The sequence below is a fragment of the Catharus ustulatus genome, chromosome 7 (genome assembly GCF_009819885.2).
Source record: "Catharus ustulatus isolate bCatUst1 chromosome 7, bCatUst1.pri.v2, whole genome shotgun sequence".
NCBI classification, from domain to species: domain Eukaryota; kingdom Metazoa; phylum Chordata; class Aves; order Passeriformes; family Turdidae; genus Catharus; species Catharus ustulatus.
This window is the reverse complement of record NC_046227.1, coordinates 34,283,180-34,303,244: the sequence shown is the minus strand read 5'-3', so window position 1 is coordinate 34,303,244 and position 20,065 is coordinate 34,283,180. Positions and strand designations below refer to the sequence as shown.

Below are 20,065 nucleotides of genomic sequence, written 5' to 3'. Positions count from 1 at the left end.
CTGATTTCTGGCTCAAAAAAATGAGATTTCCTGGGAATGAACCTTGCTTCATATTCTCATCCAAATAAAATGATGTAGCATGCAAAATGCTCTTCTGGTGAATGTGTGTGTTCTAGTGAATGTGTAAATCCTCTTCTCCTTCTCCACCTAATATAGAATAGTAATGTGATAACTAATTAAGTAAATTGCAGAGTATTACTAATTTTTTAAAACATGATTGTGCTAAATCTTTGCTGGATGTGTTAAGTTGTAGAACCTCATTATCTGCACACAAATGTTAATTTGTTAAACAAATCCCACTGGCAATTCAGGGATTATTCACTGTTGGCTTACTTACTGCTAAGCCTTTTGGCAAATTCCTATGTGAACGTTATATAGCCAGAGATTGGAGCAGCTTTAATTAAAATTTATAAGTTTACGACAGTTGTATTGAACTACAATAATTGAACAAAGAAAATGTCATCAGTTAATTAAAAGTACACATCTGAGACATGTAATTAAAAGTTTGGGTGTAATAATGAACACTTTCCAGTAAGCCAGTTTAATGGAATTTGGGCAAAAAAAGTCAATGTTACCATAAAAACACACTTTGTTTCTCCATGCAGTTTAAAGTAAAAATATTGCAGCAATACTTTGCCAGTTGACTCAAATACATAAAATTAACTAGTTCACAAAATCTGATAAATCCCTTCATACTATGCAAAAGGTATGTCTAATCATACAGAATTTTGATGTTTGTGTCAAAATGAGTGAAAAAGAAAATTATGTCTTTTCTCTAAATGAAAATGTGTGAAATATTCTGGAAGAATCATTGTGTATGAAGAAGATATTATTTTGTATTCTATTTTATGAGCACAAAGGTGAAAACACTGCCAGTGAAGAACCTGGTTTGGTAATTCCACATCGGTCCCAGGAGTTTTCCATGGTGGGGTCAGCAGGACAGGGACTGTGGGAAGGGTGAGGGTGGTGTTTCAAAACCACCAGAGCTGGAAAGAGCAGTCCTTGAGAGTACTCAGAGATATTTAGAAATTGTTCTTTTCTCCTTTTCTTTTCAATAACACAGAGAGACTCTGTATGTGTTGGGATAGATCCCAATCAGCTCACCTACTAATTATCTTCAATATTGCAGCTCCTCTCCACTGCTATTGTTTCAGTAAAGCTAATTATAGTTCATCAGCCACACAGAAATGAATTATTGTGATTCCCACAGACTGCTGATAACAACTCCAAAGGACAAGACATTGCTTACAGAAAGCTCAAGTAGACCCACCTTGTTTTCTTTAATAGTGACAGCAGGTTCAATATTGAAATTATTGTTCATATTCACACAAAACAAATTAAGAACACTCATTGCTGGTAGTGAAGTTACAAGAGACTGGAATAATGGAAGAAATAAATAATGTAGGCTTTGATGACGGTATTCATCTGGATGATCTCATTTTTTAAAACTTGCAGAAAGCTTAAAAAATAATACTGATGACGTAGGTTTCAATTATTTTTAAATTCTTTAAAAGTTTATTTAGTTCTTGAAAATGCACAGTATCTGTTGCTAAGGCAATATCATGAATGAAAATTGATCTCCTTAGAATTCTGATCCTTGCCAAATATATGTAAATATAAGTTAAGGATCCATGAATGAATTCCCAAAAGAAGTCACTCACATATTAAAGAGAAAGTAAACCAATATATTTATGAGCATTTTTTGAAGTTTATTTGAAAAGTTATTATAGAGACAATAGTTATTATGTAGCAAATTAAATTGACAAACCAGGAGGAACTACAGCCTCAGTATCTGAACCTAATTGAACACTGAAGTGTTTTGATCCCTGGTTTGTTTGGGGTTTGGCTTTGTTTGTGTTTCTTTGTTTGTTTGTTTGGTTGGTTGGTTTTGAGTTTTGGGTTTTTTGTTTTTTTTTTTTTTTTTTTTTCAGAAAGGGCAAAACTACATTTCATTTCCATGTCAAAAATTTCATCTATTTTTTCATATCCTATATCAGAAAATAACTTATGTCTTAGAGTCACCATAATATATTTTCCTTTATTCTATTAAATTCTGTTCTGCATTTGAAGCAGTTTAGCATTCCATAAACCACTCTCCATGTGAGTATTTTCCTACATGCTAATGTGTTGTGAATCCTTCTGTGGTGGTGAGGGTCAAGAATTAAGAGAGGGTTTTTAATTCTGTGTCTGTAGAGCTCTAACCCTGATATTTCATCACCAGGGAAGGTGCTGGAGCTCTCTGTGCATGAGCTCATCCTGCAATTTCTGTTGGTTGGCTTGTGTCACATCTTGGTTACATGACTGTTTCCTTTGGAAACATAAATCTATGTTCTGATTCCATGATACAAAACCTTATGGCATTGTTTGGCATTGTTTTAATGCTGCAGTTTTGTTAAACTGCTCCTGGAACCATTTTTTTTGTTTCAGAAATAATTTATGAGAATAAGGCAAATGAAAATGTCATTATTAGTATTATTTCTGGTGTCAACAGTCTGTGTATAAATAGGCAATGGACTGTTAACATTACTGAATGCCATGTTAAATTGAGTGACAAAAATGGGGTTTAGGCTATACTGTATTAAATTTTCATTTAGCTGTCAGCAGTTTGGCATATTTATTAGTCTACTTTAGTAAAGAAGAGAATAATCTTTTCCACAAACTAGAAAAATATCATTGTCTCATCATTTTAACAAATAGAGTATTAATAATGAAAATGAATTTCAGACCTCCAGATCTATGTTCTATCACTATTTTATCTTTTCTTTTTTTTACTGAAACACTGATTCAGATGAAGGATTATGTGAAACCTCCTGTCTTGGGGGCAGAAATTTAAATACAACTGTATACATGGGGAAAAACAAGTGAAATCTGTGCTAACATCTGAGTTCAACATCTTTGATTTAATGTTTAAGTCACAGGGGACAGATATGAATAACCAGACTGATGCATATTAAAGTAGTTGGAGCTATTTTTAGGTCAGTGGTTTTGTTCCTGCTGTACTCATTAGAGAAAGAGACTAACTGATCTCATGGCCCTTAGGATGATTTGCAAAACACTTTAAATTAGCATAGCTTAAAATAGAAAATAGAGAAAAGAATTACGTGAAGGGTGTCGTGCTAGAAGGGTAAGAAGTAAGTGAAGGAAAAAGATTGAATAAATCATTCTGCATGAGTCAGAGAGAGGAGGCAAAATGAGGGTGCTTCAACTGCATTGGAAATTTCTCCAATGAATTTGATTTTAAATGATTGCACAGGATTAAAAGAAAGGCAGACCAGAAGAAAATTTGAATTGTGGGGTTTGTGGAATACTCAGTTTAATCTTAATTACTCAATAACACAGCCAGCTAAGTGGAGAAGAAAGACCAGCAAGGTAAGCAGGGTTGTACATCTCAGAGTTTGAGATGCAGCCGTGGTGAACAGTAGGAGGCAAGTGGGAAAGTAGGTGTGGATACATTGGGTTGTCAATGATAAAATCAGAGAGGTTATTTCCCCTGTTTATGCCTGTAATTCCAGTCCAAAGGGATCCTGCATCACACATGCAGTACATTATGTAGTTACCTTGATAAATACAGAATCATGAAATGTTTTGGGTTGGAAGGAACCCTAGTTCTCCTATTGTTCCAACCCATCCTGCCTGCCCTTTTATTTCAGAAGGGTGCTCAGGTCCTGCTTAATCTTCATCTCTATCCTTCCTGGGAAGTCAGGAAAAATAAAAGTTTGAAACTTAGTTTCCATAAATTTAAGAAAATCCTTATAGTTGATTGAAAGTGAAGAGGAGGGTGGGGAAAAAATGATGTCTTGCAAGAGATAATCAAGAGTAAGAATAGTTTATTAGGAAGTGAAAAGGGAGATGGCTGTTTGGACATATCAGGTCATTTACTTGAAGATTATAAATGAGATAAAAAAGAAAAGTCAGGAGATGAAAAACCATTAATGGGATCTAGAAGTTTGTTTTAAAGAAGATAAGCCTTAAGAAAATAAGATAAGAAAGTGGAAGGGTTTAATAAAACAGTGGAATTGTAACAAAGCTATAAATCCTTTAGACATGAGATTTAGATAAGGAAAAAAATGGGAAAATTACAATAGAGAAGAATCATAGGAGGAAAATGCATTGGGTTTTAAAGACTATTTTAAAATCCTTTGAAAAGAAGCTGTACACTAGGAGTTCATTGTGTGCAAATGTTCATCCCAAAGTGTTAACTGCTTTTCAGACATTGAATATTGATGTTACATGCATCTTTGGTCTGATGCCAGACAGCAATTTTTATGTAACAGTCTTCATTATCTGAGAGGGGTGGCATAACAAAACAGGCACAGATACTTGTGGTTTATTAAAATTGTTCTGTAAAGTGTAGCTATTAGTGCATTAGTAAATATTTGTATTTCAGGTGATTATATACCGAGATTTGTAGATTTGAGAATAATGTAGTGCACTCTGAAGAGACACCAATGGTGATCATACAAACAGTTATCTTCAGCAGCAGGAGGAACCCAGCATGGCAGAATGGTTTGAAGCACTCATATCCTAAATTCCTGCTCAGGACCACCTTTGAGATGATTATATATTTTAAATAATGAGTCAATGACTGTACATGCACAAGCACAATAAAAATGCACAGATGTAGCTTTTGAGTGCCCATATCTCCCAGAGCCAATCTCATTTTCCAAAGTTCTGCATTCAGGCAATGTTTCAGCGCGCGTTCCTAGAGAATCACAGTTGGGCTCCAACACTGAAACTTCCTATTCTTACAGTAAATCTGTGTTAATAAAGTGCTGATTATTGTTTTAATCTGTATTTATTTTTACCATAAAATAGCTTGCTCTGTTTTGGACAGGCCGGCCGACCTGCAGCTGCGCTCTGGGTTTTACGGGGCCGCGCTGTAACCAGACGGTGTGCGAGCGCTTCTGCCACAACGGGGGCACCTGCAGCGTCACTGCTGGCAACCAGCCCCTCTGTGCCTGCCTGCCCGAGTACACAGGAGACAGGTGCCAGTACTGTGAGTAATCCCCACTAATCCTTCCAGCTGGGTTTGTAGGAAAAGTTCTATGGAAGTTTAAAGCCCGCGTGGGGGATTTTTTTTTTGTTTTTTACAGCGTTGTTAAATTTAGCCCCAGATTGTTCGTGCTGCTGAGGCAATGTCATCTGATGTATTCAGGTGATCTTTGAGCATATTTCTCCCCTTCTACATGGCTAGATGAAGAAAGAGCTTTTTTAGGAATGATTTATTGCTATTTTCATAAATGAGCCGTAGAGCGGAGCTATGACTTTGTCAGTAGCCATGAGATAATTGTGTTAAAATTTTCTACTACAAATTGTCATATGTTTTGTTATACTGGTAATGTATTGAGATAGTTGTTTAAAGAACCTTCTAATCTCTGCAGACCAAAAAGTCTTTTAAACTGCTCCTTTACCTTTGTTTTCTATTTCTAACCCAGCAAGCAGCACTTTTAGGACAGCTTTGAGTTTCACATTGCTATATTTCTTCAATTTGCTCAAAGATCACCCTGAGTATGATTTCTGCCCCATCCTGGTGTTGAAATTGTAAAGGATTTATGAATGTTACTCTTGTTGACTTCTCAGGACTTAGGTGCTGTCTTTTACATCTGATTTTCTCCTGATTTTCTCCCTGTTTTTTCGTTCCACTACCCATCAGCCTCTTCTCACTGAGACAGTTTTCTGAAGGCTTCTATGTCCTTAGAAAGGCTTTTCTCACTTTCTACAAGTTCCTCTAATTTTTCACTTCTTTAACAGAAGAGTAAGAAAAGTACATTATCAACCAATAGGCATTTTACTCTGACTTCATTTATATTTTTTTTCTTACCATGCTTTGGTTTTCTTTCACCATAATCTCTTTTCAGTAACTCAAGACATTTGAACATAATCTTGAATTTTTTCTTTTGGTCACTTATTTACAAATGACAGTTTGTCCTCCCCATATCTTTTAAAAAATGAAAACTGACAAGCAACTTTCCTTAAGTTAGAACAAATTATTTTACTGAGGTCTGCATGATGCTTTTTAATCATCTCCTTTTTTCTATTCCTGCTTTGCTTTGACTGAAACATTCTAAAGGCAAGGACTGTCACAGCCTTGTTAGACTGTCATAGTGCTTGTCATAGAACATTAAATGTGAAAGCCATCATCTCTTTTGTACCTTCAGTGAATTTGCTGAAGAAGGATTGATTTAAGAAAAAAAAGGGATGGGAAATTAGCTGTTTTAAAGGTTTGGTTTAGAATTATCTACAAGATACAATTATCTACAAGATACAAAAAGTATTTAGTTTTAGAGAAAGGTCTGTCAAACAAGGAAAAAGATAGTGTGTATCTTAAATAGGATTTGTACTGGAGTAAACTGAATATATTTCCAGTTGGGAGACTATGAAATAAATTGAAACCTTTGAATGGAAAACCAGCAGTAATTGTGGTTTTCTCCCCCTTGGTATTAAACAAACTGCATGAATCCACAAATAAGTATCTGCAAACACAACTGGGTATTTGAAAATAGTATAGTACATAAATCATGCACAGACAGACACACAGATTAAGGAAAAATATTTACTTGAGGCTTTCCCAATACCAAACAAATTGTTTCTAGTTGAATGCTTCTGCAAACATCTTTTTTTTTTTTTTTTTTTTTTTTTTTTTTTTTTTTAAGAGAATTAATTTAAATGTAAATTTAGAGGTACTTTTTAAACAGTGCTTATTATCAGATTTGGATTGTCTGGGAAACTGACACAATACAGAGACTTGAAGACTATAAAATACAAAATAAAATTAAGCTTTTTCTGATTTAAAACTTAAGTCTTTTAGAGGGGAAAAAAGGTCTGACAATATTTTAGAGCATTTTCTGGTGGCCAGTAAGTTTTGTGAGATTATACCAGTCTACAGTAAATAATGTGTATATAAAGCCCCATCTGATATTTCTTTTGCTTTATTCACCCATATGCAAGAACCTTTGCTTTATTAGTTACCTCCACTTTGTATGCCAGTTGGAATGCATTCATATGGCATTATTGCAAAGATTGGTTTCCTCCCAGATATCTTTTCCAGTCTGTCTTTGCTGTGATTGAAGGTAGTTCATATGCAAAGGATGACACATGAATGTGTGTAGGTATTTTACTCCTGCTCCCAAGCTTAAAATATTATTAGTGGGGTTTTATGGCAGGGAGAAGACATTTGCCTGCAGTATTACCAGCTTGCAAAGACCTTATTTTCCCCACACTTATCGTCTCCAATTACCCAATGCAGAATTTCTCCTGTGCTTAGTTCACATGAGGGCTAATAACCTAAATGTGTGCTCTGTGTCAAGGCACTGGCATGGCTGAAATAAATTTAAGTGACTGAATTTACATAGAATTCTACTAACGTTGCACATGTTATTAAATACACATAAATCTGGTGGATTTGAATGTAGCTCCCTGTTTTAAATTCCAGAAAAAAGACACATAGAGTAGCTAAAGTTCATTTCTTGTATCATTTAAGGCCCAAACTACATAAAAAATTTGAAACAGTTACAATCATTCAAAGTGAATACAGTGATCCCACAAGCTGTGACTTTCTCTGAAACCAAAATCCCTTTTTTTAGTAGAAAAAAGAAATAATTTTCTGTGATTTCAGCCCAAATGTAGCATAAACATTTTAGATACTACAGATGACTAAAGATGTTTGTGACTGCAGTCAATCCTAAAACCTAATAATTGTTTTGACATGTGACCTTCCTATTCCTACGTATTTGTGGTTTTTGGCTTTGTGGGGTTTTTTTTTTTTTTTTTTTTGTCCCAATGTGCATGCAAACATATGCCCCTTACACTGCTCTTACATAAAATCACTCTCAGTATTAGCTTTCAAACTGCAGTAGTTTTTGTTCCAAAAACAGCCCCCCTGCTGCAAATTGCCATTCCGTACCTGGAACTGGGGAATGAGAAACAATGAACAACCTCATTTAGTGTCTTTTAAGCCTCTCTGGTTGCTGATCCCTTCAGCAGCTGAGCCTGGAGCCTGCACAGACAGGTGGAGACATAGAATGAATATTCAAACAGAAGTAACTCCTCCAACAGCCATGCTCTGTCCCTCAGCAGAACTCTTCCAGCAGTACTCACTCCTTGGAGAGCAGGAAAAACAGCACATGGTAATATAATCAAAATGTGTTTCTGGCTTGGAGATACCCTCACAAGGGAAGCACAGAGAAGCTGTGGCTGCCCCATCCCTGGAAGTGTCCAAGACCCGGTTGAATGAGGCTTGCAGCAATCTGGAACAGTGGAAGGCGTCCTTGCCCAATAAGGAGCTTAAATGATGACTTTAAAGAAAAAAAAAAAAAATAAAATGGTCACTACCACATAAATAAAAATTGACCAAAATGTTAAGATACCATTATTTTGTAGCTTCTGGAAGCTTCTTCTGTTAAGGACTTTGATTTTTTAAAAGGTATGAAAACTGAGGTGGTGACTGGTGGTTCTGAAGAGTTAAAGAATTCACTACTTGAAATCCCAGTCCTACTGGCATTTAAACAGTTAAACACCATAATGGGGTCTTGCACAGTCTGTAAAGCTTATGCATGTATGTAGTACTTGGCAGAACTTATGGATTATGTCTTTATATATTATTATTAGAACTTCATGAAATTTTAATATGTGGATAAATGAAAATAAAACTTAATTATTTCAAAATATCGTTTCAATTTCAGTTTAGCATAATGCTGTTAATGGTAATGTGAATGTACCAGAAGATTTCTATTCAGCCAACGTCCCATTAAATACATTAACATTGCTCTGCTTTTCTCATCAGGAGTCTTTATATTATGTGGGATGATGCCATAAATGGTTAGATAACTAGAAGGGAAAAAAAAAACCCCTCTTATGAGTTTATACTTCCATTTCACTTCCCAAGATTACATTGTTAATATATTATATATCTGTTTATGGGTTATTCTTGATTCCTGTGGTTGCCCGTGAGTCACCAGCTGAAGTTTTAATTTTGTTTTTATTATAGCACCTTTGAAAGCAGGAAAGTAATGGATTATTTGTTTCTATAATGCTCCTTAATGACTTTTAATGATGAGGTCTCGTGTTGGTTGCAGATGTTTGTCACCACTACTGCGTGAATTCGGAGTCGTGCACGATTTCGGGGGACGGCAGAGTGGAATGTGTGTGCCCAGGGCGCTTCGAGGGCCCCAAGTGTGAGGTGGACAAGTGCCTCAGGTGCCACGGGGGACACTGCATCGTCAGCAAGGACAGCAGGGACGTGGTGTGCAAGTGAGTGCGTGTGGGGGAGAGGTTTTGTTCAAAATCAGATATTTATCAGAATTCTGCTGAATTTGCCTTTACATCTCTCACACTGTAGCTTGGCTCTGGAGTGCTCACATCACAGCAATTCTGTCTATGGTTCCTGCCCACACCAAACCAACTGACTCCTGGCTTCTAAAACCAATTTGTGGTAGCCCAAGAGACTGAATTGTTTTTAACTTGGAAACATTGGAATTACAGTAATTTCATGACTATAAGGTGCACCCTTTTGACTAAAATATTGATCGAAACCCAGAAGTGCGCCTTATAATCCGGTGCGCCTTATATATGGACAAAGTCGGGAAATTTGCCAACCCGGAAGTGCAAGCCGCAAACCAAGCCGCGAGGGTGGGAGTGCCGGGGTCTGCGGCACAGAGAGGGCGCCTGGGGCTGTGTTTAAAGGCTATGCCAATCCGTGAAAAATGTTTGCAAATTGAGCACCTGCCACTAAACCCCGCGATCGCGCGATTCCGTTACGAATTCGTTACTTTGTTGTGCGCGGATCCTCGCTGCAAAAAAATGTGTGCCTTATACTCTGGTGCACTTTATATATGGACAAAGTTCGGAAATTTGCCGACACCCGGAAGTGCGCCTTATAATCCAGTGCACCTTTTGGTCGTGAAATTACTGTAAGCAAGTTTACAATGGAATTCTTCCATACAGTTGAAATATCTTCATTCTACATTATCTGTGATAGAGACATACTAAACACTGTTGGAGGCATAGGTAACATGTGCTACTCTATTGCTGAGGAATTGTTTTGTATTACAACAGTTTATTTGTATTGAAGGAAAGATTAAATATGTTTTGTGCAATAATCTCATTGCCTGTGCTAACTTTTCCAACCTGAAACCTAGAATTCTTTCAATCAGTAAATCTGAATACTGATTTTACAATGAAACGCTCAGATTTATTAAAACACTGATTATGCTTGGTTTTTTTTCTTTTTAACCATGGCAGTTGCACTAATGGGAAGATTGCCTCTACCTGTCAGCTGTGTGATGGTTACTGCTACAATGGTGGCACCTGCCAGCTGGACCCAGAGACAAATATACCTGTCTGTCTGTGAGTATCCTGCATCCTGGAGATCATTAAAATCCCTGTGTGACAACAAATAATAACATTATTATGCATGTGTCTGAATTTTTGGTCTCTCTTTAACGAATAATTTTGCAGTTTCAACTTACAGTATTTGTTTTCTAGCTGTTTCTGTAACCTCATACTTTGCAGTTTTTACAAAATGTGTGTAGAAATTTAGAACTAGGCTCTATTGTGAGTGCATATAGATATAAAGATTTATCTTTGGAGACTTGCAGTAATTTCAGGTCTGTTTTTTTCTTGAATGGAAACTGGAGGTTGCCTGCCCTACTTCTCAGAGGTGGATTAAATCCTTTCTCCTACAGAGATGGTCAGATTTGGAGGCAAACCCCTCCTCCTGATGGCTGGAGAATGGGAAAAATAATGTCAGTGTTATTTCCCTAATGGGGATATGCTCATGTGTTTCACATTTCTGCCCTAACCTTCCCACCGCCCAGAGTACTGTGGCTGTTCTGGGGTGAGATTGTGCTCTCCCTCCTGTGCCATGCTCAAGAGAGTAATTCAGGGTGCTTTTCTTAAATTCAGAAATAAAATGCCAAAGAAATTTGAATCCTGTAGCCCAGAAGTACTGTCAGCAGAAATGCCTACATTCTACTCCTTTCTTGAGAGCTATGGTGTATCTTCTTTTACAGCTGCTCAATATAAAATACTGAATTAGTCATTGTAGCAAGAAATTAATTTCATTCCTGCTCCCTGCTCTCAGTTACTCTGAGCTACCTAGTCACACTCTTTTTTTTTCTTTTTTTTTTTCCCAAATTTATTTATTTATTTCCTTTAAAAAATAATTTCACAAAGGTCTTCCACTTCTCCAAACAACCTGGAGGTCAGAGCATCCTCCAGGCTGGAAGAGAGGTGTTGGAAGACAGAACTGGACATGAGTGTCTCCTTCTCTGGGTGACATAAGCAAACTCTTGCCCAAAGGGATCTGGCACTGCAACTTTGTGAATGCAGATACAGCCATTCCTTCATTTTGTTGATGCAGGTGATCTTGAAAGAGAGTTCTCAAAAGAGTTTCATAAATGCCTAGATTTTGTTAGTTTGACCAAAGGTTCCTCCCTGTGAGAGCTGAAGCATTTCTGCATGAGCAAAAGGACACAATTGTAGTGGCACTACCATTGAAAAATTGCCAATGTATGCTTGAGGGTTTGGGGCTAAAGACAATGTAATTTATTTTTGCATGGTAGCCTGTTATTTGTGCCTCCTTCAATATCTTTAGTTGAGGACTAGAGACTGGTGAATTCTGGCAAAAGGAGAATATCACAGCTATGATATGTAAGGCCCAAAAATGCTGACTAAGCCTGGTGATTCTTTTGCTTAAACACCTAGAATGGCTATCTTGGAAGCTTTTGACTTTTCATTAATTTTGTTCTTATAAAACTGTCATTTTTTTTTTCAATTCACATGGAACACCATAGCATCTCAAGGAAAAAAAAGCAAAAACTGTTTCTTCTTTAATTTGTGTGTGGATTTACAATACATAAATACTGCAGCATACACCAACCCCATTAGCAATGCTAAGAAAATGGTAATGAACATTTTTAAGGCCATTGCAATCTGGATCAATCAATAGAAAAGTACATCTGACAATAATACTCTGAGAACCCTTCAGGCAGTACAGGCCCATTGTTTTTAAAACTGTTGTTTGATCAACACTTGAGCAAACTTTTCAGTATTGTCAGATGGACCTTCCATGAAAAAAAAAATTTGATTTTGTCTTCTGTGAGTGTGTGCCCGTGTATGTGTGCGTGTCTTGCCGTCGTTATATATAATGCCTTTAAAATCTGTTCTGCACAAGGCAGAATATTTATGTAGGTCTATTTTACTGAAATTCTGCAGATGCTCTGTGGGGTTTAAAAGTCAGCGCTGTGACCAGAAAGTGAACCCTTGTGATTACTACTGTCAGAATGAGGGAATTTGCACTTTAACCACGTTTAATGAACCGAGATGCAAGTAGGTTTAACCTTCCACTTAATGCTGCACATTCTGTGACATCATTCCAGGCCACAGTTCATTGGTTCAAGTCATGCACATTCACATACATTTCACAATATATACTTAATCTGGGGGACCATTTCTGTAATACACACTTGCCCTTTGAGAGTTGCACTGATGAGTATATTTAAAAATACATTTGGATTGTGTGTATCATTAGAGGAAGAAATAAAAAGCTTTATTTTTACTGAATAAATTGAAAAATCCTGGAAATGCTGCTTGGCTTCTATTACTCATGTTTTGAGATATTTTACCAAGTTAATCCTACATAGCATAAAGTTTAGTGACAGTGGCATGTTCTGTAGTCCAAACCTGACTTCCTAGTTCTTATCTGTGCAGGGAAAGGAACAGAGCAGCTATTTAGGTGCTACTTCAGGAATTAAGATATTATTTATAAGTCTTGCTGTTAATTTATAGAAATAATTCTGTAAAACAAACTGTTAAGCAAAAATATACAAGCTATAACATAACATTGACTTCTTTGATCAAAATAGAAAATTACATTTGCATTCTCTACTTCTCTAAAAGGATTTTAGGTATATTTCCTAAAGAGAAAATTTTAATCTTCATCAGGAAAAGAATCAACCTTAGTCTTTGAAAATCCTGTAAGGCAGATTTACAGAGAGATACAAAACATCTGCAAGATGACATCACTTCATTTAGTGGTTATGATGCAAAAGTCAGTAGTGAAATCATGAACCAAAGACCTAGAGCTGGGAGAAAAAGTGAAATTCACACACATTTAGACTTGTCTCAGGGAATGGTTTATGAAAACTGAGAATGTTTATGGAGGTGTAGCAAAAACAGTGACTTCTTAGGGCGAATAATCTATTTTTTGGTTTTTTTTAAGCATGATCTCAGTTGTTTTGTCAGTGTTCTCATGCAATGAAACTCTCTGGCTTGAGGTGCAATAAATCCTTTGGAAATATGATTGATGTCCTAACTACCACTTCTTAGACTTGGAAGGGTAAGGAGTGGTCAGCAGTGTATGGGACATGGGTGCTTGGAACTTTTTTATCTCCTTGTATCACACTTGTGTTTTCAGAATCATGCAGCCCTAAGAACAAGATGCTGCTGCCTATAAAGTCACATATTGGATGTACCTTTCCTGATTTTTTCTCTCAGTTGCTCCAGGAGCCACTTGTCCAAGGGCTAGTGTTTTTCTAAACCAGCCTCTAATTGGGGAAGGGGTGATTTTTAGAAGAAATAGGAGATGCATGGGTTTATTGTCATTCAGCAGGAGCTCTCTCTCACAGCCAGCATCAGTTGAGAACACAAAGTTCACACATAATCAAGCCCTTATTATCATTCAGTAAAGACAATAGAGAACAAGATTTAGCCTGTTCCAAAGGGCAATCCTAAAGCCATAATTATACAGAGCAACTGTAAGAACAGACTCTCCTTTTGACAACCTCTACTGCTAGCACATTTTTTTATTTTATCTTCCTGTCTCAAGGTGTCTTTTTAATGTTGAATGCACTAAATGACCTAAATATCAGTTGCACTCTGGAAAGAGGACTTGTGGTTTCCACCTAATCATTTTAGGAATGAATTAAGGCCTTACTGTGGCCTCATATAAACCACCAAAAAAAGAAGGTTTTATGAAGGCCAATGCCAGTTTCAGTGGAAGCTCTTTCAGAGTTAAAAATAAGCAGAATATGGTAAGATTTCTCTTTGGACTTCTATGCAACCTAGATTATGAATTCTTCTCATTATTTTTAGGTATGTGATAGTTATCATTCCCCCTCCCCCCACATTGTTGTTTTTGCTCAATTACAAAGATTGTAAGAGAATTTCACAATGTTGTAAGAGAATTTCATTCTGGTGCTAATGATCTTGCCTAAAACATGTACCACTTAGGATGTCTCAAATTAGCATAATGTTATGTATAGTTTTACTGTCATTTTAGTATTTCCACACTACATTTTGAAGGTTCTCTTTAATCCTGCTCAGTAATGGGTGGGGTCTGTGTGTGATGTGCAGAACAGCAGAAGCATGTGAGATATGCTTGAATAGCATCAGTAAATTCACAAATCTGTTGAAAAAAGAAAGAATGATCAGGAGATCAGATTCATATGGGAAACAATCAAGAAATGCTTTTTCTGTGCATTTCACAAACTGTTCATTCCATCTGTTCTACCAGTCTGTCTTTTAATAAATACCTTTATTTATGTCTCTGTTTCCTTCTCACTAATTACCTGCCTGTACATACAGTCCTGCAAGAGAAGCAGGGTTTAGAGAGAGATTACACCTTGTGTGATACCTGTGGAGAGAACTGGAAAGACTTAAACTTTCAAGAACTCAAGAGTGGCTCTGGTTGTTGAATGGGTACAGAATCTTTAGCACAGAATATTGCTCTCTCTCAGCTTTGTTTCTTTTATACCTTCATCATAACTATATGTTGCTATAATTCCATCTTTTTCTTTGTATTACTGTTGTTATTTATACCTGCACATGGATGGGTTCTATTGTTATTATCTGCAAATAAATCTGATCAAATCATGACCCCCTTAGGCATTATAGAAATATAAAAACCAGAAGACAAAGTACAGCATTATATTAGTTGCCTGTTGCTGGATGTGCTGGCTGTTCAGATGGATTCAGGTGTGTGTTGTATTTCAATATCAGAACAAATACAGGTCCTCTGTAATGAAAAACAAGTCATCCTGGAGAGTCAGTGAGAAGGCACAAACCATGCAGGAGCTTGGAAGAAAGGCTAAGTTTGGTAACAGAGGAAACTAAAAAGTGAAGGGTGGACAAAAAATAAATTACTTCATTTCTTAATGGAGAATTTTGGTCAAACAATAGATTAAAGACAGTGAACAACTGGGGAGAGCACAAGTGGAATTACTTAAAACTGATAACAAAGTTTGAACCTGGAAGTACAGACATGGATAAAATGGGGAAATTAGCTCCTGCAGGAGTGAAACAAGCAGGAGAGCTGTTCTTCCAGAATCCTGGAATGGTTTTGGTTGGAAGGGACCTTAAAGCTCATCTTGTTCCAACCCCCCTGCCATGGGCAGGGACACCTTGTACCAACCAGGCTGCTCAGAGCCCCACCCAGCCTGGCCTGACCACCTCCAGGGATCCAGGAGCATCCACAGCTTTGCTGGGAAACCTGCTCCAGTGTTGCCAAGCTGTTCTTGCCAGCTTCATCCCAGCAGGCTGGAGAGACACTCAGTGTGAGGGAGTGTGTGGGGTGAGCACCTGTGTGTGCAGAGGTGTGAGTGTGTTAGCTCACAGAAATCAGGAATGAAGGAGAGCATTCCTCTTTATGGAGGGTGCTGTGATGCTGTACCTTCCTCCTGACATTCCCCGCCTGGGGAAAAATCTTCAAATATAAACACTTTTGATCTAAGTGCAGCTCGTACAAGTGCTGCATTTACATGCAGGTTTATAATAAATAAACTCATCACTGTGGCAAGCCTCTGCTCAAAGAAAGGTTCAGGTGCATCCATGGTCCAGTTGTGGACAAGAGAGCATGCAGTCCCCTGGCTGGCATTTTCTGAGAGCTGAGTAGAAAAAGCCACTGTGGTGCAGAACAGCCACAGGATTGAAAAGCCTGACTAAGAGAAGGCCCTGGTAACCCTGAGAGGCAGCACAAACCAGGAAATTTTATCAAGTATCCTGCAATAAATGCTTTCCATATGATTTCCTGGGGTATATTTAATGAGCTCCCCAATTGCAATTACAAAAGGAATTTCACAGCATTCTGCCAGTCCTTTGAGAGCTTTCTTTTTCAACTAAAAATATCTTTGGTATAAATATCTTGAAATTGAATATAATCCGTAGGTTATACCTTTGTATGATAAAAGATCTTTTATCCACTTTGTACCACAAACTAGTATTAGTTCAAGAAGCAAATGCAAACAGGGCTTTGAAGAGTGGTTGTCAGAGGAGGAAAGTTTAGGATTTTGGAAAAGAGGAATATGTATATTTTTCATGGAGCATTTACAGACTGTAATGCAGATATCCTTTGTCCATGAGTTTAAAATTGTTCAGATAAAACTTGCAGAGTATTTGCTGCTGTATATCACTGCTTGGGAAAAACATGCTTGGGGTTTTATCTACCTACTTACCCAGTCTTTTCTCATTCTTTTTTATTTTTACAATTTCAATCTCTTTTCCTTTTGTTTTATTGCTCAGTGTAATTTCAGCTTCAGTAGTAGTCACTTGGATATGTTTTTTTTATATTTTCTGTTATTTTCAGTACTTGTATAGCTTCTGTACTGTATACATATTGCTAATTGCATGGTGGTTAATGACTCCCAGTTTCTTCTTTTTCTTACCTTGGGATGAATGAGGCTGAGTTGCACTCGGAAGTTGTTCCTTTACAGTGAACATCATGCAGCAACTGTGAATAATGATTTGTACATTGTAATCCCATGCCCAAATTAAAATTCATTTTTGAAGTCACTTTTATTTATTTTCCCCCCACATATATTGTAACTAAATTTCAAGGCATTTTTGGTGCTCCTGAAAATTAATTTTTTATTGTTTTGCCTGTTTTGGAGTGTGTAATTATCCTATTCTGAATATATTGGATTGCAAGGTAAGTTGTATTTCATTTTCAGGTAACAAGTATAAATTTTCTGTCCCTTAGCTTCTACATTATTTTCCTTTTATGATGTTGAGTGATGCTCATTAGACAAAACTACTGAAATGTGGTTTGTTCATGTATAAAATGATTATGGAAAAGTTATTGCTTGAAAATAATGAAATTCTACATTAGAGGGGAAGCTACAGAATGTGCAATTATTGATCAGTCCTGGGGTGGGATTTTTGGCCTTTGTTATGAAAGTGCTTTACTTTAGAGGATTTATCAGTGGGTTTAACTCTATCATATCAGCTCCCTGCATGAACAAAGCATATCTGCAGAAGTATTCCTAAATTTATTATAAGGAATAGTTTAATGATTTGGTTTAGTGCAAGGCTTTTTTCATCCTCTGACATCCTACGGGGTAAAAACGAAATTTCGATTTCTCTCTTTCAATGCAATTGAATGTAGATAGTAAATAACTGTAATCCAGATGTTCTCTTGTCTTACAAACAGTTTTAATATTAGTGATAAGACAAGTTCCAGTGAAATTTTAATGTTAAGTGTTCTTAAAATATCCTCTCATAAGGATGTATTAGTATATATTGCTGTGTCATGACCAAAAGGAAAAAAAAAAGTTGGAAAATTACTTTGTATAAGGAAGAAATATATTTTGTAGTAAGAAACATTTTCAGCTCCCTTTCCACCTCTGTTTTGTAAGAACTGTTCCACAGATTCTGTTACACTTCTAGACTAATCTTTCCATGCTGTTGTCATTTTTGGATCTGCACTGGTATATTGATTTGGAAAACAGTTGTCTGCAAAAGCACTTTTAACTGCATGTTATGCCTTCTGTATTATATTTTTATGACAATGCCTGTGGCACAAAGAGGGAGAAAAAAAGAGAAACAAAATTTTAAAAAAGTGATTGCACACTGCCACCAAATTAGCTTTTTTTTTCTTTTTTCCTATTTATTCAGTCTCTTCATAGTCAAGTGGTCAAGTACCCATATTACAGAGTTTAGAATGTTTGATCATACTGACCTGTAAGGCTTACACAAAAATAGAGGAGAGAGACATTTTCTGTCAGGAATAGACTCTGCAGCAACATCATCATCAATCTCAGAAATGCAAATATCTTCATTCTAAGCATTCCTCACTCCAAGTGCAACACCTTCATAGTCTCAATTGAAAGTTTTTTAAAACATCTCTCTTAGCAATGCTGTTTCCTCAAAAGAGATAATTCCAATGGCACAGGTATTCAGAACCTCAGAAGGCACTTCCCAAGCACTCATCTCTTTATAAATGTAGAACTAAACTCTTACAGAGAGAGCTGTAGCAGTTTTATTAATGACCTTGGCAGCAGAACGTGTGCAACCTTTATTCATCACATTACTCAGTTCTATATTGGCATCCCCTGTGGTCCTGCTGCTCTTTGATCTTTCTCTGGCTCTACTGGGAACTGGAGATTTGCACCTGAGATGTTCTCTGCAGCACCTTGCACCACACAGCTGCCTCCAGCCTGTCCCTCACTGTCAGCTTCCCCACCTGTCTCCATCTGTGTTTGTCTGGGAGTGACTCAAAGGAGGCATTTCACTGTTCTTCCCCCCGAGTTTGGGATGATGTGAACATCTTTGATGGAACAAAGTGGCTTTATGTGGTTCCTCTTCGTTAATGCCCTTTTGATTGCTCGTACTGCAAATGTCCTGTCTGACCACAGAGCCCCTGAAAATGGCACAGAACGGCTCCTGGTACCAAAGAGTTTGGGAAAGGACAAACTGCTGTGCATCAAACTGAACCAGGAGTCAGCTCCCATGCTAGGGACTGAGCAGTCTGAACTTCAGTGTCCTGACACCAGAAAATGCTGTTGTTAAGAACAATTTCTCTCTGCAGACAATTAAACTGGTTAAGATCTGCTCATTTCCCACGTTCCTGCATGAACATTGTCCATGTCCCAACCCATCATTAATCGTGTGCCTGCTCGTGGCTGATTTTCTATGTCAAATTTCCTTGCAAAATACATCCCTTTCCCCTAGGCTTTATTTGTTTTTCTTCTCTCTCTGCCCAAGACAAGCTTTGAGTACCTTGCTGGACCATCAAAGGGCAATCACTTCACCTCAAATGCAGAAAGAAATGACTGCTCTCCTTCCAGCTTCAGTCTCTTTAAAGTTTATTGGAGAAAGCAAGCATTTGGAAAAAAATATACTGTAAAACTAGCAATGTTTTTATGAGACTTCTATCAAGTGCCTCAGATGTTTCAATATTGCTGATTTTTGCAATTAGAGTGACAAGATAGGTGAAAAACTTTTAATATTCTTGCCTTAATTTTTTCCTCTTTACTGCATATCTAGCTGTAGGATTTTTTTCTTCACCAGCTGCTGTGATCATGTCTTCTATAAGGTTTTGAAGAATGCAATTGTACATTATACATTTTTCTCATGAGCTTGTGCTTGAAGGCTTCGTGGTGATTCTTTTGCTAGTCTCACTGTCTTATGTTCTCTAAATCGGTTTCATGACAGATTTATCATAATGATTTTATATACAGTGGAAGCATTTGAAACATTCAGTATAAGAATGTACTTGCAAAGTCAGATATGTCTAACTCTAAAATATTTTTTCCCCTTCAACAGTGTAGTATAAAATGCAAATTGCCTGTCATCACAAGTTTTAATTACATGAGCTGAATCCCAAGCAGGAATGATGCAAAATATCAGTAAGAAATATAAAGACTTTGTCTCATGTTTGTCACATACTAATAGCTTGGAGCTGAGTAGAATAATTTAAGTATAAAGATATTTAGTGTTTCTCTACAAGAATGAGACACTTATTTTGAAGCTGCATGTTGAAAATTGATATTTTTAAAAAGCAAGTTCCTTGAACATCATCTTAGTAAGGTGAGCTGTCAGTGCAAGCATTTCTATCTTACATGATTGCTAAAAAGAGATCTGGAAAGAAAAAGGAACAGATGCATCTTTTGAAAGATTAAAGTTGTGTTCCCTGTGACTTACTGTGTGCTCAAGTGATGGTAAGCAGGTGGAAAAGTCAGTTGGGTTCAGTTTTAAAATATATCATTGTGAAGCATGTGTGTAATTAGGAACTGGGGGTTCTTTGCAGTGAGGAAATCTAAGTGTGTATTTACCATATTTATTTAAGTAACCA

At 36.9% G+C, this 20,065-nt stretch overlaps 1 protein-coding gene across 1 annotated transcript in view; it reads left to right on the top strand.

Annotated features, from left to right (window-relative positions):
- Positions 1-20,065, top strand: part of LRP1B (LDL receptor related protein 1B) — a 470,895-nt gene that overhangs the window by 439,389 nt on the left and 11,441 nt on the right. The window contains exons 83-85 of the mRNA XM_042779456.1: positions 4,835-4,996; positions 9,075-9,249; positions 10,240-10,344. Of these exons, the coding sequence (XP_042635390.1) occupies positions 4,835-4,996; positions 9,075-9,249; positions 10,240-10,344 (442 nt within the window). The remainder of the gene's footprint in view (positions 1-4,834; positions 4,997-9,074; positions 9,250-10,239; positions 10,345-20,065) is intronic.